Genomic DNA, 22,494 nt, shown 5'->3' with positions numbered 1-22,494 from the left:
GAGTTTATATTACTCAATACATAATATTCTTTTAAAGGAAACTAATTTGAATTCTTTTTCACATTTTTGGTTGTAATTAATTTAATTTGTTTATTTACTATTTATGCATAGAAATTAAAGCTCTGAACAGGTCAGTTTGGTCCAGATTATAGATAGTTCAGATTAAAGCCAAAATCCGTAAAAACTGAACTGAAAAACTGGCAGTTCAATTCAGTTAAATCCAATTTTTATAAAAATGCGAAAAATCGAATAGCCGTCCATCTAGTGATCGTACAAAGTCAAGCCATATATCATTAGATTCATCTCGACAAGACGCATCAAATGGTAGTAAGATCATATCTCTAACATCAATAGATCACACGTTAACTTACGCTAAATAATTTATCAATAATTGGAATTAGCAAGCCATCTATCAGTGTTAGAGACATGATCTTAGCACCATTCAACACGTATCAGTGACACGAATCTAATGAATATTAAATTGTCCACGTACAACTACTGGATGGCAAATAATGTCAAGTTTCGCATTTTTTTAAAATTTTTGAGCGTTAAAAATTAAAAATTCTAATACATGAATTTATACATGAATTTATTTGTCATCCAATAGTAGTACAAATATAAATTAGGACTCATTGGACTCATCTTAATGAGACAAGTCAAATGGTGGTGAGTTCATGTCTCTAGCATCAATAGATCATAAGTTGATTTATGCTAAATGATTTATAAAAAATTGGCATTAGCAAGCTATCTATCGATGCTAAAGATGTGATCTTACCACAATTTGACTCGTCTCATCGAGACAAATCTAATGAGTCCTAATTCATTTTTGTATGACCATTGGACAACGAATAAATTCATGTATCAGAATTTTTAATTTTTAATGCTCAAAAATTTTAAAAAAATGCGAAACAATCTTGGTTTTTTTTTAATATTATGAACAGTTACTAACCGTTCAGTTCTTCTCTTTTTTTTATAGGTTCGGGTGGATTGCCAAAGAATGATCAAAAATTCATATATACGAATACAGTCAACTCTCTTTATAGTCACACATTTGGGACAGTCCATATTTGGTGATTATAAAGAGATGTGACTATATAAAAAATTTCTTATATTTGTATATCATAATTCCGGCCAAAAATCAACATAATTTTAGCCAGAATTATACTTAAAACTTTATTGTATCGTAACTTCGCCAATATTAATCGTAGAGAGATGATCTTACCGCCATTCGATTCGTCTTGATGAGACGGTTCTAATGGTATAAAATACGTCGAAATCCAATCACTAGATTAATTTCCGAAATTAAAAAAATATTAATGGTTTTTGTGTAATAACTCTGCCAATATTGATCCTAGAAAGACGATCTTACTACCATTCGATTCGTCTTGATGAGACGAATCTAATGGTATAGATACATCGAAATCCAATCACTAGATCAATTTCCGAAATTAAAAAATATTAAATGGTTTTTAAGTAATAACTCCGTCAATATTGATCACAGAGAGATGAGCTTACCACCATTCGATTCGTCTCGATGAGGCGATTCCAACGAGCTATAAATCGTCTTTTTACAATCACTAGGTACCGAGAAATCTAGCAAAATGTTAAATGGCGCAGTAAACGTAAATCAAGAAATATTATAATGCCGATGTTTAACATTTTGTTGAATAACTCGTCAGCCAGTGATCGGAAAAGGATAAAACTACCACCATTCGATTCGTCTCAGTGAGACGATTCTAACAAGCTATGATACATCATTGTACGATTATTAGATGCCAAGTTATTTAATATATTTTTTATATAACTGTGATTATAAACGGTTCTTTTTAATATAAGATTTTTGAGGATAGGTGTGATAGTGACTATAGATAGATTGTGACTATATAGGATAGATTTTAATAATAAAGTGTTTTGAACATTCAACTGGTATGACTATATAGTAGAATGTGACTATAACGGGAGTGACTATAGAGGGAGTTGACTGTACATGAATTATGTAATTGTGGAATTGTATTTGAATTAGAAATATTTTTTGTAAATTAAATAGATGCAATAATAATAATATAATTATAAAGTATTTAAGCATTAATAAATACATTTATTTAATAATAAATTTGATAAAAAAAATCGTAAATAAATGGGTTGTTATTAGACCATAATTCGGCTTAAAGTTTTAAGGTCGAATATTGGTCAATTTAAGCTTAAATAATGGTTGAATAATGTCCGAATTTGAAACGATTGGCACTTCAAATGCGCCCAAAAATTTGACCTCAATTTGACACAGGTTAGACCATCATTCGACCTATATTCGACCTGGTCAAATTTAGGCCGAATTGTCCTTTTTCAACTAGTGATATTTTGTAGCATCAATATTGACGGAGTTATTCATGTTTAAAATTTGGTATTAAATAGTCTTTAATTTTTATAATAAACAATAATTTTAAAATTCAAAGTTAACGATCTCCGCATCCAGTGATTCGATTTTTATGATCTTTACACGGTTGGATTCAGCTCATTGAGAGGATTCCAACGATATGTATTTCATATCTGTAGCATCAATATTGACGGAGTTATTCACGTTTAAAATTTTATATTAAATTATAATTATAAAAATCACATGACTATGATGTAATTTTGACCATTTCGACTTTAATTTTAACTTTTGACCTTCCCAAGTCGAAATATTTCTACTTTTGGGCTTTAATTTTGACTTCATGTATAACCCACCCAGAGTGTTTTCAATTCATTAACTATTGGTACTAAATAGTGATTTACTTTATGTAGGCTAATCTTCTTTGGCCCAGATAAATGCTGAGAGTCAATAAATTTTCATGTCTAAATCAGATATTACGTGGCAAATTGCATATAGTGGTGTATATGACACTGAAACTATAAATAGTACTATCATATGGCTGAAACCAATCAAGATTCAGCATCAAGCCAAGATGAAAATCGGCCACTTCGCTTCTGAAAAAAATTGGTGAATCTTTATTGTTCAATTCTTTAAAATTCTTCTACACTTGCCCATCATATATATCGGTCATAATATTATCAAAATTCGACCGATTAGCCCAATGTCAGAGAGAATTTTCAAATCCAGGCTGACAAAATATAGGGGCAAGTTGTTGATTGATTCCAGCAAACAGATATATTAAATTAGGTCGTATTATTGTTCAATTTGTCGATATGCTAATTTTTTCAGACAATGCCGTATTGCAAAGACGTGATCTATGAACTGAAGAATTGGAAAATTCTATGTGTTGACATTTTATTATAGCAAGATTGTCCTCTTGTTTGAAATCTACTACTTCCTATTTTTTATACAATTTGTGACATTTCAGACAAGGTACAAAACTATGAAATTGGTCGTTTAATTCAAGCTTCTTTCTTGTTAAGTAAAGCGAATCTGGAAAATCATTAAAATTGTCACTACTGAATTCGTACAGGGCCAATTTCATAAATTTTATTAGAGTCTCAGTAGTTGTCTTTGTGATATTGAATCTTGTTCGAAAGTTCATTATCCAAAGTAACATCCATAAAAATCGATCATAATTCAATTCTAAATATAGTGGATTTTGAAATGGTTCATAACTAGGTGGTGAATAGTCTTCAAAAATTCCAGAAATTCCAAAAATTGGATCATTATCTGATTCACTGTGATATCTTCCTTTGTAGTATATTCAGATGATGATGAATCTTCTGGATCTTCTGAAATTTCTGGACGATTTATATACTTTCTTGCTATACATGCTGCCCAAATTATTTTGGGATGCCATAATTATAATTTGGGATGTTATAATTCATTCGGTTTATATATAATTTACTATGTAAAATGCCAAAATAATTTGGGATGCCATAATTGAATTTGGGATTTTACTTATAATTACGGCAGTCCAAAATAATTTGGGTGGCATGTATATTTCTTGCACGTTGTCGAGATAAGAAGTTAAATTCGACATCTTGATAATATTCATCATCAACATCATCTTGATTACTGTTATCTGATTCTTTCGATTCTTGTCTAATAGATTTATCAATCATTCATCCAGCTAAAGCGGGTGTTGATGTTTCACCTATTTCAAGTTGATGAACTTGAGACGAAATTGTACCTTGCGAATCTTGGTATTCTTGATGTCTGGAATCATGAATTTCTTTTGTGCGAGAATCTACCAAGTTGCCATTACAATCAGGATAATTACAAACTTAGTTTTCTTTTATTACTTGTTGGTCTAGCAGAAAATACTATTTCTTTGTTTATTATACTAGAAATTGATCTATTTCTACGAGTAGAAGATGGCTGATTTGAAGGTGATTCTTCATCATCAAGATCGTCAAGTATACTAGAGACTGACCTTTTTCTGCTCATTTGTTTAGTGTTTGAATAAGTTTAATAAGTTTAGCAAAATCCAAATTTGTAAAAAGGCTGATTTTTATAAAATTTGGAATAACACAAAATTTGTATAATTTGTATAATTAATGTAATTTTGGCTTCTATGATTATTTCAATAATTTTTTAGGATTTAATATTTTTTTTCGCAAATTTGGTAATTTTATATAATAAATTTGCGAATTTTCTAATTAATATACTTTTAAAAATTGCAATATGATTTAAGCTTATTTTACAATAAAAAGCTTATTTTATTTTAAAATAACTTTTATTAACAAGATAATCACTTTATCATCCCTTTATCATTTTCAGATGTCAAACAAACCTTATCAAAAAAAACTGTAAATTTTAGCTAAAGTTAAAAAGTAACAATTTTGTATTAATCGAAGTGGTATTGCTATAATAACAATATCGCTACAGAATCTAAATATACAAGGAATATTTTTGATTTTACTGCAAATTTCAACAAAGTATAACTTGCCGCATTAAAGTATATCAAATTTTAACGTAGTAGAACGCTAACGATTTTCTTATTATTATTAATTGATTTGACTTTTTAATTATAATTTATAGTTGATTTTTCAATCAAGAAATCAACGCAGTAGGACACTAACAATTTCTTATTATTAATTGATTTGTCTTTTTTAATTATGATTTATAGTTGATTTTTCAATTGAGAAATCAATGCAGTAGAACGTTAATGATTTTCTTATTATTAATTGATTTGATTTTTTAAATTTATAAATAGGACAATATGACGATATTGAACCTGCTTCAATTTTTTAAAACGAATATTGAGTGAATATCAAAATGTCAAATAATAGCAATAATAAAAAAAACTAAAAAAAACAATAAACAAAAGCAATAGAGGTTTCAAGAAAAAACACCAGATGAAGGATCTAATCGTCAATGGAGAAGAACGGAAGAAGAAAATAATCTGATAAATGAGACGAGTAATAAGACCAATAAGTCGACTAGCAAATCGTCACCCATCAAATCAAACAAACAAAAGCAGCAAAGGTTTCAAGAAGAAACACTGAGTGAAGAATCTAATCGTCAATGGGAAAGAATGGAAGAAGAAAGTAATCTGAATGAGACGAGTAACAAGACCAATAAGTCAACTAGCAAATCATCACCTACCAAATCAAATAAACAATAGCAGCAAAGGTTTCAAGAAGAAACACTGAGCGAAGGATCTAAGCGTCAACAGGGAAGAACAGAAAAAGAAAGTGATCTGAATGAGACGAGTGATAAAACCAATAAGTTGACTAGCAAATCGGCACTCATCAAGTCAAACAAACAAAAGCAGCAAAGGTTTCAAGAAGAAATACTAAGCGAAGGATCTAATCATTAACAGAAAAGAATGGAAGAAGAAAGTGATCTGAATGAAACAAGTGACAAGACCAATAAGTCAACTAGCAAATCGTCATCCATCAAGTTAATCCTCAAATCTGCAAAGTTGATCAAGCTGACTCAAGAAGAGTCTAACAATGAGGTTATTCCTTAAACTGTTTTGCAGGCAAATTTGCCCGCAATTTCTAAATTAAAATAAATGACACTATAAAAAATTCTTTAATTTTGACCAGATCGTCACATAATTTTGCAGCCAAATTGATCTACATTCTGCCATAAATTGTATGAGTTAGATATACAGTTGATCATTAAAATTGGATTAGAAATTAACCCGCAAAAATAGTATCAGAATTTTTATATAATAAAATTTAAACTTTTCTTACCATATTTTTTCTCTATTTGAATATTTATTATAACTTTTTATTTTTATTATAAAAATTTTGCATTATAATAAACAAAATAGAGATAAAAAAAATCAATTGTTATGAATATATAATTAAAATGCATAATAAAATTTTCATTAAGGTTCTATGTAAAATCAAAATCCTACTTTTAAATATCAAAAATCATATTAACAAAAGTCGTTTCTCATACCAAATTCTACATATTCTATTAAGCTTTTATATAGCTACAATTAATTATCAATGAAATCGTTGAAGTGCAAAGTTTTTTAAAATTTTGTGATTATTTTAAAATACAACTTTTGACCAATAGGTAAGGTTGCTTGCTGAAACCTAAGGGTTTAGGCAAGATGGCGTTTTGCCGAAAAGCGAAATTCTGCCGAAACTATATTAAAGTTATATTAAAAAACTGGCGAAACTTTGGAGAAAGGCGAAACTGCCGAAACTTATTATAAATGCCGAAACTGCTGAAATTCTGCCGAAACTATAATAAATCTATAGTAAAATTTTGACGAAATTAATCGTAGGATTTTGAGGAGGTTTAGACAAGCAACCTTACCAATAGGTAATTTTCGATTTTCTAATGTATAATTAATAAATGATAATAATTGCTACACAATATATAATTTAAACTATCTTGGAAAAAAATTTTATTAAAATTGCTTTATATTTTTCATAAAATTAGATGAGAGCAGAAATTTGGTAAAATTGCAGGCAAATTTGCCTGCAATTGCTTACAGTTTAAGGGATAAAAATTGAACTGCTAAATATTTCTAAAGGTAATTGAATTTTGGAAAATTGCTGATTGATATGTATGATAATTAATAATTTTTATAGATCAATAAGAGATGTTATCGGAAATGAAAAAATGATATGGAAATATTCAAATTCCACAAAAATTTGTATTAATGGTTAAAGACAATCAAAATAATGAAATGATGATTGATGACGATGATATTAATTTAGAAGCAGATACGATTTTGACTTCATTTGTATAAATTCAGAATTATTTGTAAAAAAATATTACTATTAATAAAATTCTTTATTTAGAAAATCTAAAATTAAAGAAACAAATTGATAAAGTACAAGTAGAGAATGCAAGGCTTCAATGCGAAAATAACTGATTATTTGATGAAAATCATTTTTTGACTCAAGTAAACGAGGTCTTTGCAGACGAGAATGATAATCTACACGAAAGCTTAAACAGATATTTGAGAATCTGCCTGCCTAAAGCCTAAGGTTGCTTGCCGAAACCTAGGGGTTTAGGCAAGATGGCGTTTCGCCGAAAAGCGAAATTCTGCCGAAACTATATTAAAGTTATATTAAAAAACTGGCGAAACTTTGGAGAAAGGCGAAACTGCCGAAACTTATTATAAATGCCGAAACTGCCGAAACTCTGCCGAAACTATAATAAATCTATAGTAAAATTTTGACGAAACTAATCGTAGGATTTTGAAGAGGTTTAGACAAGCAACCTTACTAAAGCCATTCATAGGCAGACAGATCTTGAACAGCCAGCAAAATGTCAAAAAAGAATTAAGCCAAAAAAGTCTGAGCGATATGAGGAAAAATCGGAGGAAGAAGTGTTTGGTTCTAACAATAATGATGAGTACGATGAAAAAGAAGCTAGGATATATTAATTTTATTTGTCTAATTCAGTTATTTAAAATTGCAGTATTAAGTAATTAAGTATCGGTTAGGTCTGACCAACTAGAATTTGTGTTTTATTACATAATATAAGAGATCAAATCCAGGAGGGAGAGGTCAAAAAAAAATACAAATGTGAATAAATACAAAACTGATTTATTTAGTATACTGTGCCATAAATTTTGATTTTTATAATAAATATTATCTTGCAATTTATATATAAAGCTTATTTTGTAAACAAAATAAACAGCAATTAGCAAAATATTAACCAAATTTTATTACAAATCAATTATATTATAATTTTACTATGTATTTACATTGCAAGAAACATTTTTCTAATCTAAATTAGCTGGTTTTTCTTCGCTTATTATTATTTACTTTAACTTCTAAATGAGTACTAAATTCTTTGCCTTTATCCTGACATCTTTGATATAATGGATATCACAGGTCAAATGAAAAAAAATCAGATTTTGACCCTTTTAAAATAGCTTTGCCGATATTAGCATAAACATACCGATTTTCGCGTATTTATGTATAGATGTGCCCATTTATGCTGATTTTTAATAAAATCTGATACATCAGTCGGAAATACCAATTTTTAATGGCCGATCTTTGTTAATATTAAATTCGGATGTTGTATTATTGTATAGTATTGCTCGCTTTTCATATCGGAGGTTTGATGTACAAATCAGAATTTGCTCCTTTAAATATAGCCATGCCAATTTCAGTATAGCTTTCGATGAAATCTGATACATCAGTCGGAAATACCAATTTTTAATGGCCGATCTTTGTTAATATTAAATTCAGATGTTGTATTATTATATAGTATTGTTCGCTTTTCATATCGGAGGTCTGATGTACAAATCAGAATTTGCTCCTTTAAATATAGCTATGCTGGTTACAGCATATCTTTATCGATTTAAAGTATAATACTGTCGCGGTAATACTGCAGACTTAATAATTTTAATATATATATATATATACTAATGTACCGACTTCATAACAATGAAAATTTGGATAGAGAAGAAAAAAAGGAAGCATTGGAAAATAAGTGAATTAAACCTTCACGATATACTTAAAGATAATAAACTTAGGACCTTAGGTGGAAAATGAGTTAAGTGCTTCTTAACTTAACAAATAGAAATATACTTATACCATAAAAGAAAAAGAGAACATAATTATTTAAAAAAAAAATTATTTTGATTTTTTTTTTTTATTATTATTATTATTAGGTAAGTTGGAGCGTAATAAGTTTCTCGGATTTTTTAGAGCTTGATTTTCTGCTGAAATTAACAAAAGATATGTTAATGAAATAATATGAAATAATAGGACAAAGATATTTTTAAGTAATAAGGAAGATACTTACATCGTAATTTGCGTATTTGCCGGTGAAGAGTAGAAATTGATTCTACTTCATGGTTCTCCAGCTCCTCAACCCTATCTTCTGCATTCCAGAGTGCATTAATAGTCCTTTGGTGAGCATTTTGGAGCTCTTGTAGTGCATTAGTAGTCTTTCGATGAGCATTTTGGAGCTCTTGTATCTTGGTTTGCGAAGCATCTAATGCAAGGCATGTTCCCAGGCCTCTGTTATAACAATCGACTTTCACTGAGCAATAAAAAAAAATACATAACATATATATATAAATAATGGGTGGTTAGCAAAAGCTAAGTGAATAAGTCGATAGTCCATGGAAGCATTCTTCAGGATTGTTCCATTTAAGAACTGAGACTGCCTGGAGGTACAAAACCTCATCTTCAGATGACCCATCTAAAAACCGGACAGCTCTGGGAGTATAAAACTCCGTCTACAGATGACTCCATTAGAGAAATACAACCATGAACCTTGCGTACGATACCCACTTTTCAAAAATTTTACGGTCATCATACGCTTTGCTTTGAACGTCTTAAAACGCTCCTTAGATTTTTTCTGCGAGGTTGTGAAACGGTGAGAACCCATAATGGCGTTAATAAAATATAATTGATGAAAAGACAAAAATTATTGAGCGAAAGTAAAGGGTATGGAATGATGAAAGGTAGATTGTATATAATAAAAATACGCGTTCTGAAAAACGCGAACAAGCTGATGAAAAATACACATGAATTTTAGAATAATTATTTTTAGAATAAGGAGAATAGCAATTTTAAATTAGTAATACGTGATAAGTTACACGATATATTATTTTGAGATTTGAGCCGATTTTTAATAATGTTATTCAAATTTATAGAAAATTCATTCTTTTTATTAAAATGATATTTTTTTATTTAAAGGAATAACTGCCATATAATTTTTTATCTTTCTCACTTCAACATTAAATTACATGTAATAAAATTTTCTAATACATTATATATTGGTATTATACTATCTCTATCCATAATTCTATATTACATGATTTTATGTCGTTATATACTTGACAATAAAATCTTATCTTGAGAATCATGAATCGGTTTATACCATTTAACTAGTGCAAGTAATTATTTAAGGTTTATAGGTCCGGAATGTCTAAAAATTTGCAAATCACATGAATTTTCACTCTGGACCCACAATGGTTAGTATATGGACACAATACTATCGGTATTACGAGTAATAGTTTAGCCGTTTCCAAACTGATACAAACTGATACATACGCCCAATTGCAACAATCATGATTAAAAAAAATACTTTTGTCAATTGATTGGTTACTATAAAATCGCCTTATATTGTTTGACATTCCAATTGTCGAAAACGGCAATAATTGTTGTATAATTATTTGTTAATATTTCACGTGAACAAACAAATCAATAATTTTTTATATAAAACTTTCTCCATCCCTTTATCGAATTTTAGAACGATGGTTGATGATTGTTTTGCTAAGTAAATTTCATTTTACGATTTTTAATAGTGATATATATATGATAATTAATTAAGTGATATCGATGGTATTAATTTTTAGTTTAATTTTAATAGTGATATACACATGATAATTAATTTAGTTTAATTAAGTGATATCGATGATATTAATTTAATTAAGTGATATCGATGATATTAATTTTTAATTAAGAGATAACGATTATGATATTATTTTAATGATGTAAGTAATGGTTAAATAGGTGACTTTTCACCTTTCTTTTCGTTTCAATCTTGTTTCTTTACATTATTAAAATAAAGAAAAAAAATAAATTGACGCTTAATCTTATTTCACATAACGAATCACATCCTCGTTCTCCTTCTCAGGATTGCTCTCAGCAATATCATCAATCTCCCTCCTCTCACTCTCGTCGACGTCGATGTCAACATCATTCTTGTTCTCTCTCCCCCTCTCCCTCCTCTCACTCTCGTCGACGTCAACGTTGACATCATTCTCGTTCTCGACACCATTATTATTCTCTCTCTTCCTCTCCCTCCTCTCACTCTCGTCGACGTTGACGTCGACATCATTCTCGTTCTCTCTCCCCTCTCCCTCCTCTCACTCTCGTCAACGTTGACGTCAACATCATTCTCGTTCTCTCTCCCCCTCTCCCCCCTCTCACTCTCGTCGACGTCAACATCATTATCATTCTTCTTCCATTTTTCATTCTCAACAATCTTCTCTCCCATCTAGGGGGAGATCGTTAACAAAAAGTATTATTATTTATATTATTATTGAAATTATATTTAATATGACCTGTACTAATTACTTGTAAAATAATAGGAAATTTGCCGGATTTATTGGAAGGTGGTTATATATATATTATTATCAAATCAATTAAAAATATAATAAATTTATAATATCTTTATTAACTTCTGATAGGTGGACAACAGCAACATCATCAAGAAAAGCAATCTTCGCAATCTTTAGGTGAGGACCCATTCATATCATCGCTTCATCAACTTCGCGCTTCATTGCATAACTGTTTTTCCTATTATAAAATTATTAAATCAAGAAATTCAAGAACTAAAAAGCGCGGTATCACAATTGTCTAGTTGACTGAAGGCTTTGACAGGCAGTAACTCCAGCCATTCCAGTGATAAGATGATCGTGAGTATAACAACAAGTGTTAATCGAAGTCTATCACCCGTAATAAGCAGAAATAAAGGAAAAAACTATCACCAATAACTCCAATCTTTAAAAAAACACTTCGTGTAAGTTACACCTCTATTATAAAATATTTATCTTTTATAATCTTTAATCATATTTATTATTATTTCAAATAGGATGAAGTTGTTCAAATCATTAATAATTTAGGTTCCAGAATTTCATTTGATGTTTCACAAACGTTTAGTGACCAGAAGAAATCAATAAACAAAAAACTTTTACCAGCGGTAAAAGCGGCAATGAATCCATCGATTGAAGTATACGATACCGAGATTGTTAATGTAATCAAATAGCTTCATAAGTCTCGCCGAGATATCTGGAAAATAACCCAGGATGGCAAATTAGATACGCACAGTAGACGTCAACATATGACTTCTCGGCGAGACCAAGTACGAAATTTAATAAAATGCAAAATTTGTCAATTATTTCTAATTGTCTATGCAATCCATTAACATTATTAATTAACTATTAATTAACTTTTTAACAGAAAATGACGCGTCGTAAATGCGGTTTACAACACATGATTAACACAAAAGACAAGGTTTTAAATGACTGCAAACCTCAAAAAATTACCTGGGACGAGTACATGAAAGATTGTGAAAAAATTGTAGTGATCTTGGAACTTCATTCCGATAAGTGGTCATCGGAAGATAAAAATCTTGCCAACAATGAAAAAAATCTAGAGAAAAGACCAGAACGTTTAGATAAATTGAATTCTGTAATCAAAATACATGAAAAAAAATGGCAATCTACGAGAGTATGTAAAGTTATTTCTTTATCAATATAACATTTATAAATAATTTTTTTTTTAATTAGATTAGGAGAATTCTAAGTAGGGCGGATGAAATCGGGGAGAGTATTGGAACTGGTCTAATCCGTATGCGTCATCGTTTAGATAATGTCATCAATAATAAAAGTAGACTGACAGAAAAAATGCCAGACTGGTGGATTTCTTCCACCTGGGCGCCAGTTAGCGAAAACAGCGAAGACAGCGAAGACAGCAATGAAAGTCATAATAAAGGTGGCGATAATAATGATGACAATAATAATAATAATGACAATAATAATAATAATAACAATAATAATAATAATGACAATAATGATGATGACAATAATAATAATGATGACAATAATAACAATAGTGACAATAATAATAACAACGAATTCGATGACAACAACAACAACAACAACAACAACAACAACAACAATAACAACAATGATAATAACCCTTTAATAGTTTTATAAATATAATATATGTAACAATAATATAATAATAATATAATAAAAATATGATATATCCTTTAATAAAAAAAATTAGTTATAATTTAATCAAATACAAATGTTATATAATTCAAATTCGTCATTCCGATTTACATATAAACAATTTTATATAAGATTCATTTGTTTTTTAAAATGAAATTTTTTTATTTAAAGGAATCACGGCCATATATTCTTTTATCTTTCTCATTCCAATATTAAAATCACATTTTATAAATTTTCCTAATATATGATGTACCGGTATAATACTATCTCGACTCATATCATAAAACCCATTTGTCCATAATTCTATATATATTACATGATTTTATGTCATCGTCTACTTGACAAAAATATCTTGTCCTATGATCTTGGACCGGCCTGTACCATTTAACTAGTGCTAGCGAATGAGTTAATGATGATGAATTTTTTAAATAAATAGTATGTTCAAAATAAAATTGAACTTGACCAGGGTATGTGTCTATAGTTCCATCTTCCTACTCAAAATGAGCTAATATGTATGATGATTTCTCATGACGAGCTGCCTGAATGGAACCAAATATATCCGCCCCAATTCTTATTCTACCGTATTATATAATTTTGGAAATTACAACAATATCGTTATTTGGACCCGTTATAGAATAAATGGGGATGAAATGTTCTTCATACAAACTATTATAAAATTCAACCAGTAAGTCCAAGACGCGGTTTGGGAGACATGTTTCTTAGCGCGGTTTCATTAACAACCCAGAAAAACGTTCTGTTCCATAAGCCGATTCATTTTCGATAAGTGAAAGCCTCAGAAAATTTTGATACTCATCACTTGTAAAATCGTCAAGTGCAGCCAAGCTTCCTGCAGATTTTCTAGGCTTTATAATGTCCAAAGTGGTGTTTAATATATTGCTATCGCAATTTGTGAGGTAATAGTTTAAGGGTAAAGTATATGTCGATCATTTTTTATGTGTAGCGGGTGGCAAATTATTTTACTATAGGTTTGCCGATCATTTATTTACATTTTAAATATACAACTGATACTAACAACCAATAAAATTCAAGATTGCCTAGTCGCAAAAACATATATGCCTAGTCGCAACTTCATTAGGTGTTTTTTAAAGATTTTTTGATAAAAAAAGTTTTTTTAATTAAAAAAATAAAAGTTCAAAATTGTGGCTTTCTAACGATATAAATTTTATTTATTTATATTAAGTATTACAAAAGTTTATATTGTACAGAAAATAGTGCTACTATGTAATAAGGAATTTGACAAGTCGATCTATATGAAGTATCACGTGATACACTCTACCCTTAAAAAGAAACTTTCAACCATTATTTTTAATAGCTCTGGTTCAATATTACGTTTGCTATTTTTATAAGATCCTATGTTCTTAAGAAATAAATTGGTCAATCTGTATAAATTAAAAAAACAATACGATTTTCAAATCGGCGAAATTAATATATCATACCTAGAATTCCGTTCATTCGTTCGAAGCTAAAACACCAAAATGAGGATAAAGGTTCATAATCTAAAGCGCATTCACATATGTGAAGGCATAAATGCAGATTTGGGCTTATTTTTTTTTGTCTGTATTTTTTTTCAATTAATTTATTCATTTCGAGTAGTTTTGTAAATGCTTCGTTTAGCTCGCTTTTTTGTAATTCCCGATTTGTTAAAATTTTACAGGAACGTACGAAATAAGCAAGAATTTTTTGATCGATCTCTCCCAAGAGATTCCATGTGATAGGTATTGCAAAAATTAGAACAAACGTTTTCCACATGTCCGCCGTAAAATTTGAAAAGCTGTCGCCAGTGGCTATTCTAACGGGATGGCGACCGAGGTCACTTGGAAATTTTATCAAGTCGGCTTGCTCTTGCATTATTTTGAGCTTTTTATTATTTAATATACCTTCGCCGATCCAGAGCTTCATTACAATCCACTTTGCTACCCCGAGAAAGAGGCAGTGCATGGAATCAACTACGCAAAAGCGCACAGAATTAAAATAAGGTAATTGGTATACTTCCGACCAACGAACATGATACTGTAAGACATGAGCCTTACGCGATTCTTCGGTTGCACATTTTCTCCATTCACGTGCCTTCTCCCTTATTAAATTAATATCTTTCTCAACAAACCAGTCGTCAATGTCTTCAAACCCACCAAAATTGGGTTGATTATTTACCAAGTTTGCTGATTTATAGCATCGATAACATGCGATTTGAGCTGATATAAAACCACATAATTTTCGAGTCACAGGAACATCACTAGCACAACCTACTATCACGCCACAGATAAAACGACCGTTGTTATATTTGTAGGTTTTTATATGATACCCTTCCCATAACCGATTCAGCTGATTTATGATGGGGTATAAGTAATTGTTGATTTCATGTTTCTTTGACTCTTTAGGACTGGGTATAACTGCTAGTGTGAGAATATTGTAGGGCTTAAAACGTTCGCTTCGAGGTAAGTTACAAATAATGGCATATATTACACCGACAGAATATTGGGAATTTATATAGGGTTGAAACCAATCCATGTTTAGCATTAATCCGATATGAGTTTCGGCGTATTCTTTTTTGAAGAATGGTTCTCCTTTGCCATCTTCAAAACTCATCCAAATCCTCCCATCATAGATGTCAAATAAGGCTTCAGTTTCGTTTTTCCTTTCTGCCCACTTTTGACGTATAGCCAATTTCCCAAAATCATTGCGACCGAAAAATAGGGTTAATTGGCGCCTAATGTTAACTAATAGAAATGTTATTATCAGACGGATAATTGGATTATTGCCACCATCTTTATTACTGTCTATTTTTTTGACTAGAGGGTTATTACATTTTTGTCGAAATCTTTCTTTGTTATGATTCAGGTAGTTTATAAAACTACATGTTGGTACTTCGGTTGTGTTTGATATTTCATTTATGTCATACAATTTGTGACATTTATTACATGCGGCATATTTGATAATATTCGTTGATATTCCCAATATTTTTTTGGCTACGTACAGGGAGGAAGGAAAAGATAAAAATTTATTTTCATCTACCGTTAAAAGAAAAAACCTTAGAAATTTAAATAAAGAATCTATTGAAACATTAGGAAGCTTATATCTTTGTTGATATTGTAATATCCATAAGATAATCCAGGTATAATTATCATTGTTGATATTAGGAAGTTTTGGCAAAATTTTTTGACGCAAAATTGACTTCTTCCTTATCATCATCTTCAAAATCTTCAGAGTCTCTATATTCTTCATCGCTTTCAAATCCAAAATTACTGTCTTCGTCATCATCTTCAAAATCGCCAGAAATACCATCTTCGTCATCATCTTCAAAACTTTCAGAATCTCTATTTTCGTCGTCATAGTCTTCAAAATCTCTATCTTGATCATTATTCATATCTTTTCCGTTATCCGGTAATAAATTTTCAAGAACGTAATCAGATATTTTCCCTTTCTTTGTGAATTTATATTTTGCCGATTCATGTATAGGTATCATCTCGAGTAAAGGTTCGCATTCCATTGCATTATTCAGTATATTGTTTAACATCAGAAGGCCCAGCCTCTTGATAATCATCACAAAAATTATTAGATGGATTAGCATTAGAAGGCTCAGCTTCTTGATAATTGTTACTAAAATTATTATTCGCATAAGATATATTATATTTTAACTCATATTTAGTTTTCGTTCTTGGGTCCACTAACTTGCCATTACATTCTTTACAAAAGCAGTATACTTTAGTTCTTGTTCTTGTTATCAGGTCAGTTCTATTAGATTTGGCAACAGCTCGAGGGTTAGACATTTTTTTATCTAGGAAAATTTTTTGAAAATTTTTTTTTATATAGGAAATTTTTTTGAAAAATTTTTTTATCTAGGAAATTTTTTGAGATCCTGAATTAATATGTTATTTTCTTTAATCCGCATATATTATGTTTCATTAAGAGAATTATTTATATTAAAGATTCGCTAGATACTTATTAAAGTGAAACAATCAGCCACATTTTTGAAGCACAGTGAATAAATATCACCATATTAGTATATGTATTTATTTAATTTGTATTAATCAAATATTTACTCAAAATCTTTCAGGATTTTAACCAATTATATATATATGATTGGAAAATACCACCTGACAGGCACTTTTGCGCCTCTCCCACCCCTAAAATATAGCATAATGAATGTTATTAGCCATTTTTAGCAATAATACATGTTTTATTCATCGAATTATAAATTCCGAGATTAGCCAGAAAGATTATTTTCGCAAACCATCATTGAATTCTCGCAAATCCTCGTGAAATCGCAAAAAAATAGAAGAGAGCGAATGCTAAAGGGAAGGATGAGAAAGTTGCCGATTTGCAAGTCCAGTTGCAGGACTTTAAAAAAGTTGTGTACGATTCGGGAGAGAAATTACTTAATAAGTTGGAGAAACGTTCCCGTGAAAACAATAATTTGGTGGAGTGATTAAAAATATACGATGAAAAAATAAAAGACTATGAAAAAGAAATTTATGATTTAAATTTACGATTATATTTTTCGCAACAACATCAACAAACGCAGCTGCAACAACAACTGCAACAACAATCGCAACAACAACAATCGCAATCACCTACATTTAGCAGCTTATCAGAATACTTCAAATTTCACAAGTCATGATTAATCAATTATATTTCATTTTTTCTTTTTTTTGGCTTTTGCGTCTAGATAAATTTGAAAATTCCTTTATATTTTGTAAATATGATGTTTTTTTTGGCTATTAAACCAGCTTCTTTTTCATAATACAAGATAAGATAATATTAATACCTTTAAAATCGATTTAAAATGTCATAAATTTTGTATAAAATCTAATAGTAATTAATCATCATACTGCATGTAACAAGTATCTCAACGAACGATTTATCCATCAGCGCCGAATGATCGTGATAAACTTGCATCTATCATTTTAGTAGTTATACATATGAACTATAATTTAAACAAAAAAGTCAGTCTAGTATGGGATCATTCTCCCTATCGATATGGGGAACATCTCCCTGTAGATGTTATTCATTATTGTAATGTACGCAGGCACAATAACACGAGTACTTCGTCTCAAACTGATACGCTATTACATCAACGATGGTTAAAAATTAATTGATTGAGTTATTTTTAAATCAAAATATCAAAATCACGTATAAAAGTATAAAAAGTTATTCTTTTATTGCCAATAAGTATAGGTCGAACTAATTTTACTAATTTTCTGCCTTGGGCGCAGACGCGCAGTTTGTTACTATCACGTGACTGGATGACGCATAAGTGTCACGTGCCAGATGCATAAATCCTACAAAATCGGAGGTGCTGATCATGATATATTTGTGTATATTTATCACGCTTTCTTCAACGATATTTATATCACTTTTTTTCGTTCATATCACAGTTCGAAAATATTTCCTCTCTCTTTTCGTTCACATCACAGTTTCGAAAATATTTTCTATCGCTTTTTGCGTTCACATCACGGTTTCAAAAATATTTCCTATTGCTTTTTCGTCACGTATCGCTATTTCGTCGCGTTACAGATTTCCTACTGGAAAAACAAACTTCTGTAAGTAATTAATTTAATTAAATTTAATGATATTAATTGATTATTGATATATTTAATTGATGGATAGCGATGTAGTATAAATTTATTGATATGTGATAACGAAGTTAATAATTTATTTTATGGTTTATTTTAATTAGACAATTATGCGTTAAATGATAGGATGATTCAAAATATATATATAAAGTGCTTCTTTATCTCTTGTTCGATCTTTAATAATGATAAATACCATAATGAAAAGATTTAAAAGATTTAAATTTTTACAAATTTCTCAGGATGCATAGGAATCTCAATACTAGATCTCAACAAAAAGAATCAGATTCCCGTTCTCACTTACGTCGTTCTCATCAACGATCCCATTCACGTTGTTCCCATTGTCGTTCTCACTCACGTCGTTCTCATCAACGATCCCATTCACGTTGTTCATATCGTCATTCTCACTCACATCATTCTCATCAACGATCCCACTCACATTGTTCACATCGTCATTCTCATTCACGTCGTTCCCATCGTCATTTCCAACCTCGTAGTCGTAGTCGTTCCCAATCTCGTAGTTGTAGTCATTCCCAATCTCGTAGTCATAGTCGTTCCCAATCTCGTAGTCATAGTCGTTCCCAATCTCGTAGTCATCGTTCTCATCCTCGTTCTCACCGACAACATATCTCTCCATCCCATTCTAGTTCCCCTATCCGTTCACGTCGACATCATCAATCACATAAATCACAATCTAGATCCCGCAGTTCTTACCATCATCGATCCTATTATGAAGTATCTGATTCTAATGATCAATTTACCACTCTCTCATCCAAAGATTCATCACCACAAAATAGAGGGAGATCATTAACAAAAAGTAATATTATTTTAAATTAGTCTTAATTACATTTCAAAAAATATACCGATTTAACATAATTATTATAGGAGCACTTACAAATCAATCTTCGATATTGCAAAATCAACCTTCCTCTTCAATTACTCCGGCTCTAAATAGCGGTATTATTTCCCTCACGCTCCTATTCTGACTTGCATGTAAAAAAAAAAATTTTCAAAATAAATTGTATTAAATACTGACTTATAATAGGTGGCGTTGAAAGCCAAGAAATTCAAGAATTAAGAAATGTAATCTTAAATCTCACACAACGCTTAAATAACCTAACCGAAAAAAACATTAGTCATGAAGAACCTTTAGTTAATCGTCCCAATAGAAGCTTATCACCTATTCTTATTAGAGAACAGAAACGTGAGCTGCCACTCATATCAAGTAATTATAAGAAGACACTTCACGTAAATATACATTTTTATTAAAATTTATCTTTATTAAATATAAATATTTGATCATTTAATGACTGTTTTATTAAATAGGATGAAGTAGTCCATATTCTCAATAATCTTAATCGGTCACTTCAATTCGACCTATCAAAGACGTACAGTGAACAAAAAAAAGCAATAGAAAGAAAACTTTTGCCAGCAGTAAAATCGGCCATGAACCCTTCTATTGTAGCATATGATATAGAGATAGTAAAAATTATAAAACAATTGCATAAATCTCGCCGAGAGATTTGGAAACTGCAAAAAGAGGGTAAAATACCGGAACATACCAAAAGACAACACATGATATCCAGGAGGGATCAGGTATAAAATTCATTATTTAATAATAAAAACATATACAATTAATTAATTTTTTAATTTACTCTTCAATAGAAGATGTCCCGGCGCAAAAGAGGATTGCAACACATGATATCAACATGAGACAAACTTTTGACTAAATGCTAACCTCGTAACTTAAAATGGGAAGAATTCATCAAAGATTTTATAAAGGCGACTAATACTTCAGACATACACTCGGACGAATGGTCCACAGAAGACGAGGAATTAGCAAACAAAAAACGCAGTAAAAATACAAGATCAGGCCGATTAATTAACAATAATTCAGTAATAAAGATTTATGACAAGAAGTGGCGGTCGTCAGAAGTATGCGAAGTCGTGATGTTATTAATGAATATAGCATTTATGCTTAATAAATTATAAATTTTTATTAGATTCAAAAAATTCTACATCGATCGGAAGAAATTGGTATTAGCATCGGATCTGGTCTAAGTCGTCCACGTTACCGCTCAGATGAAAATTTTGACAAAAAAAGCAAACCAAAGGAGAACATTTCCAGTTGGTGGATTTCGTCAAGCTGGGTTATACAAGAATCTGACGAAGATGGTGATGAAGAGGATAATAGTAACGACGATAACAATGACGACAATAACGACGAAGATAAAAACAATGCTAGTAACGATAAAAATGACAATAACGTTAATGATGATAATAACGATAAGAATAATGACAATAAGAAAACCGATAATAATGATTATATTCTTATCGATGACAGCGATGAAAAGGATGATCTATTTCGACTAGTGGTTCCAAAAGAAATTATTAGGGGATCAACTACTAAAAACGTTCTCTTTAAAAAGGGAAATAAAAATAAGTAGCATTAGTAAGAGCGATTATAACACAGTAATAATAAATATAGCAAAGAATATAATAATAAATATATCATAAACTGCAAAATAAAAAAACGTATATTACAATATGTGTTCATATAAATTAAAATCGGTCAATAATAGAAAAAAACGGGTAATGATGAATTACGAAAAAATCAAAAATAGAAAGATTCTGGCTTACTCGAAATAAAAACAGGCATAGTTTATTTTAAGTATTGCTCTTACCGTTCTATAAATTGGCATTTCTATTCAATTCTATTTGTGATCGAAATAATAACAGGCATAGATTATTTTAAGTATTGCTCTTACCGTTCTATAAATCGGCATTTCTATTCAATTCTATTTGTGATCGAAATAAAAACAGGCGTAGGTTATTTTAAGTATAGTTCTAGTGCATAAATCGGCATTTCTATTCGAATTCTATTTGTGATCGAAATAAAAACAGGCGTAGTTTATTTTAAGTATTGCTCTTACCGTTCTATAAATTGGCATTTCTATTCAATTCTATTTGTGATCGAAATAAAAACGAGCGTAGGTTATTTTAAGTATTGCTTCTTACTTGGTCTAAAAATATAAATCGGCAATTTACATTCGATTCTATTTGTGATCGAAATAAAAACGAGGCGCTAGGATTATTTTAAGTATTGTTGCTTACTGGTCTATATATCGGCAATTCTATTTGAAGCGAGATGGCATGATTATCGCAGTCCGATTTTGGATGATTACTGCATGAATCTGTATGGCAGTATAAGTCTGTTGTGCCAATTTATAAATCGGCACTTATTTTTTGAAAAATTATTATACGAATCGGTACAATTGGCAGTCTGATTTGGAAGATTATTGAAGAATCGGCAGGTAATATAAAATGTTTGTTGTTCTGATTTATGAATCAGCATGTTTATTTTCATGCCGGCAGTCTGATTGTGATGATATTTTGTAAATTTATTTACAAGTCGGCAGTCCGATTATTGTTTGAATCGGCATGATGGTTTAAAATGCGACATTCCTATTTTTTGTCATTAAAAAGAGGAATTTCTATTTTTAGCAATTCGCGCCATAAAATCGGCTGAATAAAGCCACAAATCGGACAAATACAGCCAAAAATCGGCAGTCCGATATTTGACCGATTTTTACTTATTTGACGTGTGTATACTATCTTATATTTAGCTATTAGTGTACTTGGTGGATCAATTAAATTATTATCTGCACCACAATAATAGCATATATCAAAATTTCCAGATTTTTGGCTAGAATAGTAAAGAATTTCTATAGGGGTGTCACAAAATATTTTTATATAAATAAACAATACTTCTATCAAATAATAATCATCAGAAAATAGAG

At 30.2% G+C, this 22,494-nt stretch overlaps 6 protein-coding genes across 6 annotated transcripts; 2 read left to right on the top strand and 4 right to left on the bottom strand.

Annotated features, from left to right (window-relative positions):
- Positions 1-8,982: 8,982 nt before the first annotated feature.
- OCT59_022834 (uncharacterized protein) lies at positions 8,983-9,422 on the bottom strand (the record flags this gene model as incomplete). The annotated part of the gene is made up of 2 exons (XM_025311688.2): positions 8,983-9,071; positions 9,155-9,422. The coding sequence occupies 2 exons, from the start codon at positions 9,420-9,422 to the stop codon at positions 8,983-8,985; spliced, it is 357 nt and encodes a 118-aa protein (XP_025169156.2).
- Positions 9,423-10,975: 1,553 nt separating this feature from the next.
- Positions 10,976-11,362, bottom strand: OCT59_022833 (uncharacterized protein; the record flags this gene model as incomplete). Its single annotated transcript, XM_066150388.1, has 1 exon — positions 10,976-11,362. One exon carries the CDS (start codon positions 11,360-11,362, stop codon positions 10,976-10,978), a length of 387 nt encoding a protein of 128 aa, XP_066006430.1.
- Positions 11,363-11,777: 415 nt separating this feature from the next.
- Positions 11,778-13,085, top strand: OCT59_022832 (uncharacterized protein; the record flags this gene model as incomplete). The annotated part of the gene is made up of 5 exons (XM_066150387.1): positions 11,778-11,783; positions 11,960-12,067; positions 12,134-12,229; positions 12,328-12,597; positions 12,657-13,085. 5 exons carry the CDS (start codon positions 11,778-11,780, stop codon positions 13,083-13,085), a joined length of 909 nt encoding a protein of 302 aa, XP_066006429.1.
- Positions 13,086-16,257: 3,172 nt separating this feature from the next.
- Positions 16,258-16,587, bottom strand: OCT59_022831 (uncharacterized protein; the record flags this gene model as incomplete). The annotated part of the gene is made up of 1 exon (XM_025311689.2): positions 16,258-16,587. The coding sequence occupies one exon, from the start codon at positions 16,585-16,587 to the stop codon at positions 16,258-16,260; it is 330 nt and encodes a 109-aa protein (XP_025169158.2).
- Positions 16,588-16,615: 28 nt separating this feature from the next.
- Positions 16,616-16,891, bottom strand: OCT59_022830 (uncharacterized protein; the record flags this gene model as incomplete). Its single annotated transcript, XM_066150386.1, has 1 exon — positions 16,616-16,891. One exon carries the CDS (start codon positions 16,889-16,891, stop codon positions 16,616-16,618), a length of 276 nt encoding a protein of 91 aa, XP_066006428.1.
- A 2,046-nt stretch (positions 16,892-18,937) lies between these two features.
- OCT59_022829 (uncharacterized protein) lies at positions 18,938-21,141 on the top strand (the record flags this gene model as incomplete). Its single annotated transcript, XM_066150385.1, has 6 exons — positions 18,938-19,511; positions 19,580-19,651; positions 19,740-19,942; positions 20,021-20,290; positions 20,477-20,629; positions 20,698-21,141. The coding sequence occupies 6 exons, from the start codon at positions 18,938-18,940 to the stop codon at positions 21,139-21,141; spliced, it is 1,716 nt and encodes a 571-aa protein (XP_066006427.1).
- Between the last annotated feature and the right edge of the window lie 1,353 nt (positions 21,142-22,494).

The sequence above is a fragment of the Rhizophagus irregularis genome, chromosome 32 (assembly GCF_026210795.1).
Source record: "Rhizophagus irregularis chromosome 32, complete sequence".
In the NCBI taxonomy this organism is placed as follows: Eukaryota; Fungi; Glomeromycota; class Glomeromycetes; order Glomerales; family Glomeraceae; genus Rhizophagus; species Rhizophagus irregularis.
Note: the sequence above shows the minus strand (reverse complement) of the source record. Positions and strands in the feature narration are given on the sequence as shown.